The 15,000-nt window shown below is 40.6% G+C and overlaps 1 protein-coding gene across 1 annotated transcript; it reads left to right on the top strand.

Annotated features, from left to right (window-relative positions):
* Window positions 1-1,220: 1,220 nt before the first annotated feature.
* LOC137992938 (non-lysosomal glucosylceramidase-like) lies at window positions 1,221-14,015 on the top strand. Its single transcript, XM_068838530.1, has 8 exons — window positions 1,221-1,351; window positions 6,836-7,090; window positions 7,861-8,049; window positions 8,835-9,545; window positions 10,256-10,685; window positions 11,415-11,912; window positions 12,258-12,463; window positions 13,090-14,015. Exons 1-8 carry the CDS (start codon window positions 1,276-1,278, stop codon window positions 13,569-13,571), a joined length of 2,847 nt encoding a protein of 948 aa, XP_068694631.1. The 5' UTR covers window positions 1,221-1,275; the 3' UTR covers window positions 13,572-14,015.
* The last annotated feature ends 985 nt before the right edge of the window (window positions 14,016-15,000 follow it).

Genomic DNA, 15,000 nt, shown 5'->3' with positions numbered 1-15,000 from the left:
ATATAATGATGATATAATGCTGAGCAATGAGTTCAGCTCAGTGCTCACACACTGGCTGGACTTAAGCTGTGAGTATTGAAGCTGTGAAAATCAAGTTTATTTCTGTGTTGTTAAGGTCCACACATGTTTTAAAAAATTATAAGCGGAAAAATAACCATTTCTTTTCTTAAGAACCTGTGTTTACTTGGTTTTGTCTGCCGGTCGATCAATCTCCAGATTTTTACTGAAATCTCCAGATTTTTTGGCATCAGTCTCCAGATTTTCGGTGTTTTGAGGTTGAGAGGTCTGCTTTCATCTCAACCCATCATCAAGTTCAACGCAATAGAAGTCCTGCGAGCAACGTCAGGCTGTGACTTTGTCGCCCATTACCGCGCACCGGTGGTTCTGTTGGTTGAGCATCGGGCCGCCTTGCAGGAGGTCGTGAGTTCGACTCCGGCCGAACCAACACCCAGGGTCTTTAAATAACTGAGGAGAAAGTGCTGCCTTTGTAATTACATCCGGTTGAATTTTTAGGTTTATCATAATTCCAGGAAAGATTAAAAACGCCGTTTACCGTTTAGAAATATCTGCATTGGTTTCGAAGATATTTAAGTGTGAAAAATGTGTAAAATATGCTACCCTACCTCGGTCAATTTGATTATATACTTGGTAGGCTAATAGTTCTGATGCCGGAGAAGTGTGATTTTATCGGCGAGATGTGAGGTAAGCCAGAAATTACTTTCCGGCCTTTTCCTTTATTTAGGTACGAGTGACAACCTGGGAATTTGAGGAGTCGCTTAAATCGCATTCAATCAGGCAAATAACCACACAAAAAGCGAGAAATGCACCACGACAATAAAGTACGGCTTTTTTATTGAGAACTTTTGCGGGTAAATATCTTTTTCAGTTTGTTATCGAAATTCCCATACAAGTCCTCATAACTGTTTACCTTTCAACTCTGGGTCGCCTGTGGCCGTGAGAGAGAAAAAGAAATGAAGGGGGGGAGGGCGACCCATTTTTCGCTCGGCCAAAACATCAAAAATCTTTCACGGAAACGCTTGCCACGCACAGGCTACATTAATACGATAGTCTTGTAAAAGCTTGAATTTGAGAAACGTTGTTATCTCTTTCAATAAGTCAGTTCATCCATGAACTTCATATAACATTAAAGCGCACGCTGTGACTGTCAACATTTCATGCCCGGGGGCTCTTGCACTCGAAATCATGTGATAAACGTATCTAATAACTTGACGTCTCGCCTTCCTGTGCTACGACTTTACTAGCGACGATTAGCCCATGAAAGCCATGAACAGGTTGAAATTATCAGTGCTTGCCGTTTCTATTGTTTTCCCAGTTGTGCTGGTGTTTGCAGGTAGGACTTATTCCTTTAATTTTAAATTTGTGTGCGGTTCTGGTTCGAGAGATGTCTACAAATATTTGGTTCTTATGATGTCAAAATACAAGAGAAAAATTATAGCTTTCGAGCAATCACAGAATACAGGACCACATTCGAGACCTGTGGAAGTAATGGCTCGTTTGGCTCGGAGGTGGATGAAAGAACGAGTCATACGAAGATTGGGGTCTGTTATACTGGTGCCTTGTTTTGGCCCGTTTGGTTCGGCAGTGGATGGCAAACGAACCGGCTCGTCAATCTCTAGATGTGGCCCTTAATTCTGTAGTTTCACTCCTGAGGAGAAGGAAGGATTTGAGACTCTCCGAAATTCATCCATTGTTGAAAGAAATTTATCCCTTCACTTTTTCAGTTTCATTGTTTGACAGTTTTTGCGAAACGGAAAGCAATCAATGTGGCCAAATCTTGACTGATTTAGTGTGAAAGTATCAAATCGACTGTCCGTCTCTTCGACTGTCGGAGGCTATCCAAGTCGAGCATTTGTCCCCATCTGCAACTCTAGAAAACCCGCCCTCAATTTACAAATGAGTTAACATGGTCTAATATGGCTCGTAAAATGTAAATGCTTTTTGTTTATAGTGGAATTGCACTTAGCTATTAAGCCCCACTTTCACTAACCGGAAAGAAACGATTCAAAGCAGAGTTAACTCGGTTCAAACTTAAGAGGAAGATGCTGCTTTAAGAAAACAATAATGGCGGGGTATTTTGAAGTCGCCCCAAATTTATTCATAATATTTGTGCTTTATTGCATTAAGTTTCGAATTCAGAAGGCAGGATACTTTGTGTTGACGAATGTATGACCTCGGCGATCACGCAATTGTTCTGCTCCGGCAACCATTTAACCAGTATAGTTACATTTGTTGTTGATACCCATCAAGATTTTATCTTGATGATATCTCCTGGAGAGTTGATCAAGAATTGGTTTTAAACTAGGCACTCTACAGCGGACCGTCTTAGGTCCGGGGTTGTTTTCCATCCTGGTTAATGATATTGATGTTGTTAACCCGGAAACAAACCTGCTTAAAGTTTGCAGACAATAGGGCCGTTTATACGAGAGAAAATAAGCCGCGGTTTACTCTGGCCGCGGCTTACATAAGACGCAAACACCCCCTATAAATGGTACAAAATCTACATTCGCGGCTTTCTCAAGCCGCGGCTTATCCTGGCCTGGGAGTTATACTCGTATAAATAGTTCCTTTCGAGTATCATGTACGCCGCGGCCAGAGAAAGCCGCGGCTTATTTTCTCTCGTAGAAACGGCCCTATTATCACCTTGAGTATTCCGACTGGGCCAGATTTGCCTGATGACTCATCGGTCAGTAAGTAGTTGTACGCGATCAGACAGACCCAAAAACCTCGATCCCATCCATGTGCATATGTTATAACCACGAAAACAATGGCGCAGGGCGTGCATAGGTTAAGGGAAAGTTGGTGCTTGACGCAACGCAGCGTAACCCATAAATTAGGTAAAGTTGATAAGCAAGTCACGTACGTACACGCGGGTTTTTAGAAGGCGAGGGGCATGCATTAATTAGGCTTAAAATTGAACACATAACCCTAGCTCCACAACACGTGCAAATTTTGGTGTAGGAAAATATGAAGAGCACGTGCGCGCGTGTGGCGCATAAAATAGTATGGTGTGTGCATATCATTTTGGCGGTATATGAATATCCTGAATGAGAGATAACAACGGAGCAAAGACAAGACTAAAGAAAAGAAACCAATCACAATCACACCAGATAACCTCATCGAATTCCAATCAGAAATAACCAAAATGACCTCACGACAAAATGAAAGTTTTAGCGGACAAACATTCGGAATATTCTAAACCAAATGAGCGCTGTCTTTTTTTGCAACGTTTAAAGCCGGTCACGCTTCCGTGACTAATAGCAGCGCTATTGTTTTCCATCCAAAGCGATAATCCTTTCTTTACTCAAGTTTAAAAATGCTGAAAATTAGTTCAAACAAGCGATGCGAACTGTGTGATCCGCGAGGATGGTGATTTCAATTCAAGTGCAAAGAGCTCCCGTTTAATTTTGTTGTTCATTCTTTAAAAATAAAACTAGATGCTTCTGTGAAGCATACACTGCGTTGCCTGTGGTACGTGCTACAGAAAATCAGAAGGCACTGAATTGTGTGGTATTGAAATACAGCATTCCAGTCTCTGAAGAATAACAAATAAAAGAGAAGTGAGAAACATTGGCTTCTGGGCTGACATGTTGATAATTTTCAAGTTCCCTCACAACTTCTTTTCACCACAAGTGTGCCCTCTGAGCATCTGAAAGCTTTGTAATACTAAACTTCACTGAAGTCAAGCCCTGTTTCGCGGGGTTAGGGTTAGGATGGGAGACCAAAACAATAAACCTCTAATAAAAACAGAAACATCTGACCGAAAATACTATTAACGCTAACAAATGCGAACTCAGCAAGGTACAGATTCTGTTAGCTTACTTTATGCAAAACAAATATTGATGAAAAAGCAAATAAATATTGATACACAGTTTTCAGAAAGAGCAGAAGGAAGTTTCCCGGACGGTCGATCGAGAATAAAATATTTACGACATGAAAACAACATTAATTTTGAACCGTGAATATAGAATATAAAAAGTTACGATCAGCGACAAACATTTTGGGAGATTTTTGCTACGTTCAAGTAAATTGCAAAATCGAAAGTGACATGGCCGGAATTCAGCGGGCGCCTTGATTAAGTTACCGCGGCATGTTTACTCGCCAAACAGTGAAGCGTCTGTGTCAAATGATGGCAAGACACCGGGTTTTTGTAAGTTTCTTTTTCTGTCAAGTGTTATAAAGTTTGACAATGAAATGAGCGAAGTCAAAACAAAGATCACAATCGCCCAACTCTTGTTTATGCAAAGTCAAAATTTACTCTCCAAGACGCGTACGACGTTATTTATCACCAGGTAATTCCATCATTTTGGAAATAGCAGCTACTTTATTATTCATCTGCGTCACAAGTTTTCACTGATTTTGGGGCTCATTTTGTTGAAACTCAAGCACGCTTCCAACAGGCCTGTGAACCCTTCCTGCTTACAGAGCAATACTAAAAAATTTCTTCCATATCACATTTCAACCTTAAGCTCGAAAATTCAATACACAACATGATATTATAATTCACAAAGGCGGAAAATACCACAGAATCCTTTTCCAGCGAAATATTTATTGAAACAAACAACATATTTGCTCTTGGAGGCGAAAACCTCTTCCTATTTCATTGCGTGCGTGAAGACAAGAAACTCAATCGTGTCAAATTACCATGTACTTCAGGTAAATGCAGCTCACTTTGATTTCGTCTCGACGGGCGATAGATTGTTGTCGAAGTCCAGTGCTCGTCGCTTTTGAGATTCCTGCCTATTTTATCCAACTAACTTTCCATTATTGAGCTCCATAAGGGTATATTTTGTTTAAGGATCCACTAAAACGCCATTCGCGTTACATGACTTTCGACGCCATTGCAGGCTAAGTTAATGATTCTACTGTGTCCACCAGAGAAATCTACGCAGTTCCACTACCCTCTCGATCCTAAGAAAATACTCGCAGAAGGCTCTGTCCACAAAGACACCACTTACCAGGGGAGTGACAGGCAAGACTTTTACCGACACGGAAAAAAAAAAAAAAAAGAAAACAAACAAACTAAACGTAGACCTCGACTGGGTTTGCCATGAGGCAACCCAGTAAAAATAAAATAAAAAAGAAGATTAAGACTGAAACACCCGTGTTCTTGCGTTCTTGCGTTCTCTAGTCTACTCGTATTACGATACCCTAGACAAGGCCACGTTATCGCAGGTAACTAGTTGGGGCCATTTTGAATTAATTGTAAAGCCAAACCGATATTGCTCTGTTTTTCTATTTAAGTTAATGTATACTGACGTCAGTGGTGTCTCATTGGGCCGTGATGACATCATCTTTACCTCATTGGCTCCCTGTCTTTCCCATTGTTCTTTTCGCTATATATTTGCGCTACCACCCGGATGGTTGGATGGATACACACCTCTCTCTAACTTTCGTAATAAAGAATTCTTCGTGTACGTACGTGACATGCATCTCATTAACCTAACCCTAATTTATACGATGCACGTGTTGTTTCATGTGTTAGGTTTACGCTGCGTGGCGTCAAGCACCCTTAACTTTCCCTTAACTTATGCACGCCCTGCGCCATCTTTTTTCGTGGTTATAATATATGCCCTTGGGATCGAGGTTTTTGGCTCTATATGATCGCATTCAACTACTCAAGTGTATAGGTTTAAACAAAAATTCTTTAAAGAGAAAGTTAGAGAAATATTGTTGGCTTCTCAGATTAACAATAACTTCATTTTACACTAGAGTGACTAAACAAATCTTTTTCTGACGTTAAAAACTATGGCTACCTATTAATCATTTGACACAAAGAACACGACTACAAATTCCTGTCATCTTTGTGATGAAATTGCTCGGGTATTAAATTTCAACCCACTTATGCAAATTAGTTAAGCTTGAATACTACACAACACGATGAATCCACAACGGCAACAAAAGCCGTTACCAGCTTAAGATTTTTTTGAAACAAACAACATATTTGCTATTAGAGGCAAAAACCCTTACTATTTCAATTGCGGGAGGACAAACAAGAAACACAATCCGTGTCACAAACATGCAATGAAATAAATTTCTCACAGTTCAGGATCAAACCCTTTTCTGAAGAACCTTTTCCGTGAATAATGAAGCACGAAATAGACAACAAGCTTTCTTTCAAATAATTCTTCCCTGTCACATTTCCACTTTTTTTTGACCTGAAGACTGTGCAGAGTTGAGTACTGAATAAATGTAAACAGCCAGATAACTGAAATATGACTTCAGTAAACACAGATGCATTCAAGGCGTTCGATTCCTTCAATGTTTGTTAAACCCATACAGAGTTTGGCATTTGGTTTCAGTGTTGTACATAATATCAAGGCGAAAAATGTAATTGTTGCTAAGATTCTACCTATTTATTTTTCACCGCCTGTCTTGCTTATCCAATTGACGTTCCATTACAGAGCTCCATAAGGGTATATTGTATTTAGATCCACTAAAACACCATTCGGGCTACAATGACTTTTGACGCCATTGCAGGTTAATTAAATATTCTACTGTGTCCACTAGATAAAATTTACGGATTTCTACTACACCATGAAACAAACCTTCCAAAAGTATACGCACAAAACAATACTTAGCAGGGGAGTGACAGGAAAGACCTATTGCGCAACATTTCCATTTTCTTGACAAGGAAAAAAATAATAAAACGGAGAAATTCACTCATTTTCTTACTGGATTGCCATATGGCAAGCCAGTAAAAAGTGTCATCCTAAGACTACTCTGTAACACCGGGAAACAGAGTGAAAACGTCATAACAACATAAATTATTACACATGCACCATAAACTATCGCTGATTTACTGGTATTTTCACAGAAAAGACAAGCGATCTTATCCCTTATCTTGACGCCCTCCAGTTCCGCAATGGGCCTTCGTTTGTTTATGCAGATCAAAGTTTTAGTTGGCAGCCATTTTGTGGTTTGTACTCGGAACCTGAAAATGTATCCACCATTCGTTTTGGCTGGGATGCATTGGGGCTGAGAAGTTACTTGTTTGAAAATCGTGGAAGTCCGAAGGAGCAGCGGTCACCTCCACTGGGCATGCGCAGTGCTGTTCCGTTAGGTGGTCTAGGTAAGGCTTAATTAACCTTGTTGTTAGAAAGCGAAGAATGCCGTAGACTGACTCGAGTCGTTGTTGTACGTTCGCCGACGAATCTAACTTTGAAAAGGACGTAACACAGCTGAAAAATCTCATCCCGGGCCTTTCAGCGGCCCTGATCATCTAGTTGCGCGACCTTGGAAACGACAACTTAAAATAGCTTTGCAAAACTAAAAATAGATTTTTGAAAACTACGATGGGGCATAGGGCTCCGCTCTCTTACCTTATCCTCTTTTGGTAAAATTTAACCGCTCTTCTTTTGGTCTTTGGCCTAATTACATGACGTCATTTTAACTCATCGAATCGGGACAACATCATTAATCACTTCTAAATTCTTGTGATAGAGTGTACCTGCTGCATACATCGACGTAATTATTGTTCCATCTTAATTAAACGTAGCTGAATTTAGGCTCTTCCTTCATGGAATCCTTGCTTTCACTTGTAAGTACTCAATTTTTAATTTCGTCAAAGACACACCCAAGTCGGGGATGAAACGAACTCAAGTCTTCTCCTAGTTGTCAAAATTTGGGTAGATCTTTGCAAAACGCTTGACAGAGTCAGGGGCCGACCATATTTAGCTTTCAAATAATAGAGGGAATACGTTTTATCCCGACACGAGAACTAACTTCGAAAACTTTAAGTGAGCTCAATGTTTCCGAATATATTTTTACCGAAATAATTCTATTGGTGCCCCCGCGGAACTACTTGCACGTGACATATCTTACAGCATTTTTTTTTTGTAGGCACCGGATCATTTGAGCTCCGTGGAGATGGTTCCATTCACGAGTGGACCATTGAGAACCAGTCTCCCGCAGGCTCGGCCAAACTGAACTACGGAGCTCTGGATCTAGCTGTAATCGGTGTCCGTGTGAAACGTGGGACCGCAAGCACGGCAAAATTATTGCGCACCCATCCACCCAAAGGTTTCCCTGGTAAGCGCAGTGATCCACTGGTTTAATACGGAACTTATTTTTCGTTCATTTATCTGATCTCGACCAGTTTTATTATTTCTTTGTAATTACTTTAAAATGAAAGATTTTGGCTCTGCACTTACTGATCAATATGCTAGCGCTCGAAGTTTTCTTTGCATGACGGGGATGTCCTGTTATGCTCTGGCCCCTGCTGTTCAGGGAAACGCGTTGCGCGGCTAAACCGGTTCAGATATCATAACAACCTCGGACGCCATTGCCAACCCTGGAATTCAATCAGTCATCATGACAACTTTAAGTCTGAAATTTCCCTAATTTCCTTTAAGAAGAAACATGAGTCGTTATCATTCTCATCTCATTTTTTACGGTGATAGTGTAACTACCTTTAAATTCAATTGAATGTCGTCAAAGTTTAACTTTTGCTTTTAAACGTTTGAGTTTCATTTTCAAGTTTCATGTTTTTTAAATGATCGTATTGTATTTGAGCTAATGCCCAATATTCATTTACATTCTTCGAGTTTAGGTGTTTAGTAATTTAAATGGGATCTCGTGTCCTTTAGCCAAGTTTGAAAAAATATAAGTAAATAAATAAACCAACTTTTTCCAACCGTTTTTGTTGTACTTTTAAAGTTTCAATATTTGATTCAACGATTTGAATCAAATCCCGACCGTTGTTTTCTAGGACCTTACTGTTGTTACATAAATGAAAACGGAACGAAAAACGCTGGCCGTCCTTACAGTACTGCCCCTGAACTCGGTTATTAATAAGACATGTGTATGTTTTATAGGTGTCAACTCAATAGGATATTTTGGTTCGTACCCTGTGTCCAAATTCGCTATCATCGACAAAGGCTTTGGTGGTGTCCAGTTGGATCTTTTTGCTATCTCGCCCTTAAAACCACGTGATTCTAAATCATCTGCGACTCCCGCTGTTGCTTTTATTCTTCGTGTAAAAAATCCTTCCAAGAATGCTGCACAGGTTTCGTTCATGCTTAATTTACCCTTGGGCATTCAGCCCGACACAAAAAGACTTGGGAAGCCGTATGCTATCTTTAAAACTCTAAATATCACCCAGTGCGCAAACCTCTGTGTTGGTCGGCTAGATTGTATGTCATGGCAAGTGGTTAAAAACAACCAAACATGTGTGTTATTCAATGATGTGCCCCCTCACGCCTGGCATCCGAGCATTACCTCTGGTCAAAAGAGCACGTGGGCAGCTCGTGATTCTATGCTAACGCTCAACAAGCCGGGAAACTATCCACAAAGTGGTAACACCACCATTTTAACTGACAAGAGTGCCAGTTCTTCTTTCATGGTGAGCGACAGTTTTGCGGAAATTTGGAGTCGATTTGAGTCCATTGGTCATCTGACGTCACCACTAAAATCATTTTCCAGCGGTTTCTACGGCGCTGCAAGTGTCAACGTCACCGTGAGACCCGAGGAAGAAAAAGCACTCACACTGGTGTTGGGTTGGTTCTATCCCAACAGGGATTTCACTGGTATGGCGACCATTTCATTTGCATGAATTTCTGTCCCAGATACATTTACCATTATCCGGGACACAAATTCCGACTTGTCGCGCGGTAGAAAATTCCTCTTGCCCTGCATTAAATGTCCTTGCAACCCTCAGGATTTTTACATAATGGCTATATTTATACTATAGGACGTCTAAGACGTCCAGACGCATTAAACGTCTTGCCGCACCTTCGACGGCTAAAAATCAAATTCAGAATTTTCTTCAAAAGATACTGAGATTTAATCACCAAAGAGACTGTGTGCACTTCATTGCTAAGTGCGTCCCAGTTTAGTGCGTCTCGTCTTTACACTAGATGGCTTAGACTTCTGTTAAGTTCGTCGTGCGTTTTGACGCACTTAACTTGAGACGTTTAATACGTCCACCTTATTTCCCTTTTTTATACTAGTCGTCTAAGACGTCTTAGACGTCCTCCAGTATGAATGCGGCCAATGTACCAGAGCAGGTGTCATTATAAGCTCCTAACCAACGATCGTTTACATATGCCTCACAAGGAGGTGGTAAAAGAACAGTATTCTTATACTTATACAGAAATATGGCCCTTAATTGAGTGAGCGGCAGTTTTTTGTCACTCCCATTAATTTTTTAAAATGCTTTTGTTTTTGTTTATGCTTTTTTTTTTTTTTAATTTCTTGAAGGTAACCGTCATATTTCAATTATTTTATCTTGTTTCAGAGGAAATCGTCGGTAATTACTATAGCAACCTGTTCAATTCTAGCGAAGAGGTAGCATTGTACTTATCACGTTACCTACCCTCGAATTTGCAAGCCATTTCTGCATGGCACTCCTCGATGATACTTGACGATGATAATGCGACGGTCCAGACCTTGCCGGTGTGGTTGCAAGATATTTTGGTCAACGGGCTTAGTTTCTGGCGCAGTGGGCTTTATCTGCATGATGGAAGATGGCGTCAGTACGAGTCTCTAGACTGCATTGATGTAGACTCCGTACACAATGACTTCCAGCGAGAGATTCCTTACGTTTTGTTTTATCCCGATTTGGTTGAGAACGTCATGAGAGCCTGGGCCAGGTATCAAAGTGAAGACGGTCACATTGTCGAAACATTAGCGGCTGGTTGCCAGTCCCCGACACGAAAAATGGACAGGTTGGTTCGCTGGAAAAACTTGGGGGTTAGAGTTATTATTTGCCCTTTTTCAAACAGTATCAAAACAACTCGCTGGCCAGACTTCGTTGTATTACACCTACAGCTTTTAAACATTGGCTTCATTAAAGGACTGGTACTAAACTTACCAAGCTGAATTACGTCTCACCGCCTCCTTCCTGTGTTATTTTCGTGACACTTGCGACTTAAAATACGTGCACAGGGGGCAATGGTGGAGAATCACAATGCCGCTTAGGAGCTCGCACACATTGCCAAATTCAAGTTTTGTGACTTGTCCGTTTCTAGTGCGTTGCCCGTTCTCCCAAAAATCGAGATTCTGTCTGCCAAATGCTTGAACCCAAGACCCTAACGAGTCCAGCTTAGGTTGCTTTCTCTTGACGTCCAATGCATTAAATGAAACCGGAGTGCTGAATTTTATTGTAGTACGTCATTTTATCTTTGCTCAAAAAGTAGTTTAGTTCTATGTCTGGGTTAAGGATGTCGACGACACCGTTTATCAAAGAGGCTCTAAATTTATTTCCCGAGGAAGTTTGGTTGCCTGGAAGGGAAGGTAGGGGGACTCTCTTGCAGCCAACCCCTGGAGTGCGACCCGGGATTTAGCATTAGCATTTGGAGAATTTACACTGTGCAGTGAAGAGATCGAAATTCTCATTTTTATGCTAAACTAGTAAAGTTGATTATTTTTTCGTCACTCTCTTGTTGTGTTAACAGTGGTCCACCCAATCAGCGAATCATGGGTGACGTCACTACAGTCTTCATAACAGAAACGTACCAAATTTACCAATGGACCAATAACAGCAAATTTTTAAAAGATATGTGGCCACATGTAATGAGAGGTGTTGATTGGATGATCGGCGCGGGGACGAACAGAACCGGCTTACCTTACAGACTTCAATGTACTTACGATCAGTTGATGTTCCAGAAATACGATCACACAACGTTCAACAGTTTTATGTACGTTCTGGCTTTACGTGCGGCTCAAGAGCTCTCTAAAATCATGGGTGACGCAGAATTATTGCAGAAAGTTACATACGCGCTGGCAATCGCGTTGGATAAAATCTCGGAAGAACTATGGAGCGAAGAAGATGGCTACTATCATGCTTGGTGGGATAAGGAGCTCGGTTCTCCGTCGTGGCTTATGAGTGATTCACTGTATGCACAAGTGTGGGCCTATACTCTGGGCTTAGGACATCTGGATAATCCAAGCAGGTAAGGATACACTTTTGTTCTTACCTCCAGAGCTTTGCTTGGAAGAAGTCACCTAATTGTAGTTGTTATCAGGAATGTTTCGCCATGTTCGTGTTCCCTTGTCTCGAGTTCCCGTTTAACTACTTCACTATCATATTCAGAACCGTGTTGATTGGCGCATGTTTCGCGGCAAGAATAGAAATAACGATTAAGGGCGTTTAGTTTTCATTTAGATACTGGATACAAATCCGCAGTTCAAATATTTGGCTTTCATATATATCTCTCATCATTTTCATGAGTCGGATAGCTTTTTTAGAATATAGCATGCTGTATGGATAACGAAAATGATCATTGTATGGTTCACAGGATAAAGTCGCATTTGGCGAAGGAGCTCGAAATAAACGATACCCCCTATGGCCTTCGAGTCCTGGCTACTGATCGCCCAGTTAACAAGAGCGTGGGCTCTTGTCCAAACGAGATTTCCACAAATAAGCTGAACAAATTGGTTGCCCTTCACGAGTCAATCTGGATGGGAGCAAATCCTGACTGGAGTACTCTGCAAATTCACTTAGGTAAAGCGAAAAACTACACGCAAGATTAATGGTTGGTACTTTCCTGGGAAAGATTTATTCTTTCTGCATAGGTGCACCATCTGATTAAGGAGTTTGTTTTCGTTATCGGTAATTGTTCACCCAACAGGTATATATTTTACCCAGATGAGCATCTGGTTATGGTTGGTCTTGTATCTTGGAAACAAGTTTGATTAGAGTGATGAACATGTTTCTAGATGCTGTCATTTAAGACAGGAACTAAATGCAAGTTTTAATTAAAGTTCCGGAGAAAGGTTTTACGGTTCCGTCACGTCACGGAATCCATCTGAAGTTGTGGATGTCACGTAATTTTGGTTTAATGTTTGGGCCAAACATTAGGATTCGACCAAAGCATTCATGGTTCTTGATTTGGTTAGTTTCTCTGAATCTTGTTTTGAACATATCTTCTTCTCTTGTAGCAACAGAGGAGAACGAAATGTCTTGGCAAAAGCTTGTGCCTAGAAATTCTCGTCATAAACTTTGAAATCTTTTTTTTCGTTTATAATCTTAATTTCATCACATTATCTTCCTTCATTATCTTCTAATGGCGCCATGTCAACAAACACATTCAGGTTGATTGTTGGTTTCGTATCATTGCTGTTTTTCAGGTATGGAGCCCCAGAGGGCCTTACTACAAGCAGAGAAAAACATTGAACACGTGCGCTCTAACCTGAACGACCAATGGAATTTCCACGGCCTCTACTCGGGAGCTGGCTATGGATTGGATGGTCTGCCTTGGGCCACCTCTCATTATGCGTTTCACATGGTGTTGTGGCATATCCCTTTTGCTCTCTCGGGCCAGTACTTTTCTGCACCAAGTGCCACACTCTCATTCGACCCCAAGCTTCCTTGTCCATATAAGCTTCCTTTCTATACGTCTTATGCCACGGGTACTTTACAGTGCACATTCGCCCAAAGAAGTAAGCAAAAAATAACGAAGTTCGAAATTGTGTCCACTTCAGGGAATCTGTCTCTGCAGCACCTTGAGGTCAGCGGTATTTCTTATCCCAATGCCGTGATTCTGGAACAAGGGAAAGCGGTATCGTGGATCTCACAATTGTCTTCTTCGCAGCCATTTGTCTACCATTGAAATCACTCTTCCAAAAAGATTCAGTATAGTGTGGTTTTAACAACGTGATCAGTGGCTGTCTTTAATTCAATTTTTATTATCATGCACCAAGAGCAAGATTTACCCAGATTGGCCTAGTCCCCATCAGCGTACAATATCGACTGAGTTTGCCAATTGGATCTATTGTCATTTTCCCACAAAACTTGGTTTAAAAATAGTCAAATTTCTGACGCTGATGGGGACAAACCTGATACCAGATTCTTACTCTTGGGTAATGGACTCTTGGTGTGCACAAATGTTAAAAGAGGACGCGCTTGGGCAAATGTAAGTTGACTATTTCACATTATTTTCGTTTCATTTTTGATTGAATTTGTATTTCAAAATACCGAACATCCACATCAGCATCAAATCAGCATCCGTGCTCAGACGCGGGAAATCTGGAACGACTGCTTTAATTGGCACAGGAAAAAAAAGACAAAAAAGGCAAATTAGATTACACAAGTAGTGAAAAGCAGAATGTGCGCAGTGACCAAAGCAGCTTAATCTTCGAGTTGGTCACTGCCACGTGCAATTAATTGGCACGAACATGTACATAATTTTCCAAAAATGAGTAATGCAAAAATGGATAATTATAAATCATATATGTATTACATATACAAAAACAGTACTTTATAACGCGATAGTATAACTAAATAGCAAGAATCCATTACCAAATAGTAAGAATCTGTTATCAGGTTTGTCCCCATCTGCGTCAGAAAAGTGTCTATTTTTAGACCAAGTTTTGCGGGAAAATAAACATAGACCAAATCGGCTAACTAGATGTTGTACCCTATTCAAATCTCCCGGGGTTAAGGTTCTTTGTGTATTGTATTTGCATTATAATTCACATTAAAATGATATGGAAATACCTGGAACAAAACGTTTTGTTCCCAAAGGGTTTGAAATGGGTATAACATAGGGCGTGTTTTCACCAGAGGGTTTAAGGTCGCTTAGCGAGTGACAACCGGAAATCGCGTTAAAAGTTGCTTTTCCAACTCACTTAAAGTTAAGAGAGTCGGTAAACTTCAGTGGAAATCTCATTAAATTTAAGTCACCAAACCAGGTAGCTTAAGCGAGTTGGCAATTAATTTCGGCCAATAAGGAGTCGCTTGTTATTCAAATCGGAAATAAAACAGGCGTGCTATTTTTAGTATTTTTATTATTGTATTGGCACGTGCTGTCTCTTCATTTAATCTCACTCGTGAAAACACGTACTTTTTAGCCAAGAAACTTCCGTCTTTCGTTTTTTATATTGTTGTGATATTTGACTGAATATTTACATTTCATCTGTCGGGTCAGGAAACCTTCTTTGCCCGTTTTAATCAAGAGTTCGTAATTGAAACATACTTCTGAACATGGCAACCTGAATTATCGCAAATCACAATGCTGACAAACACAAAAGCGAAGGAAA

Source organism: Montipora foliosa, chromosome 2, assembly GCF_036669935.1.
Source record: "Montipora foliosa isolate CH-2021 chromosome 2, ASM3666993v2, whole genome shotgun sequence".
Taxonomy (NCBI): Eukaryota; Metazoa; Cnidaria; class Anthozoa; order Scleractinia; family Acroporidae; genus Montipora; species Montipora foliosa.
The sequence above is the reverse complement of the archived record's forward strand: the minus strand, read 5'-3'. Positions and strand labels throughout refer to the sequence as shown.

What these genes read in the sequence shown, in the direction of transcription:
- LOC137992938 (XM_068838530.1), top strand. Translation starts at nt 1,276, where the DNA reads ATGAAAGCCATGAACAGGTTGAAATTATCAGTGCTTGCCGTTTCTATT. An exon ending in TGTTCCGTTAGGTGGTCTAG is followed by an intron (nt 7,091 to 7,860) that starts GTAAGGCTTAAT and finishes TTTTTTTTGTAG; the next exon opens with GCACCGGATCATTTGAGCTC. An exon ending in TCCACCCAAAGGTTTCCCTG is followed by an intron (nt 8,050 to 8,834) that starts GTAAGCGCAGTG and finishes TATGTTTTATAG; the next exon opens with GTGTCAACTCAATAGGATAT.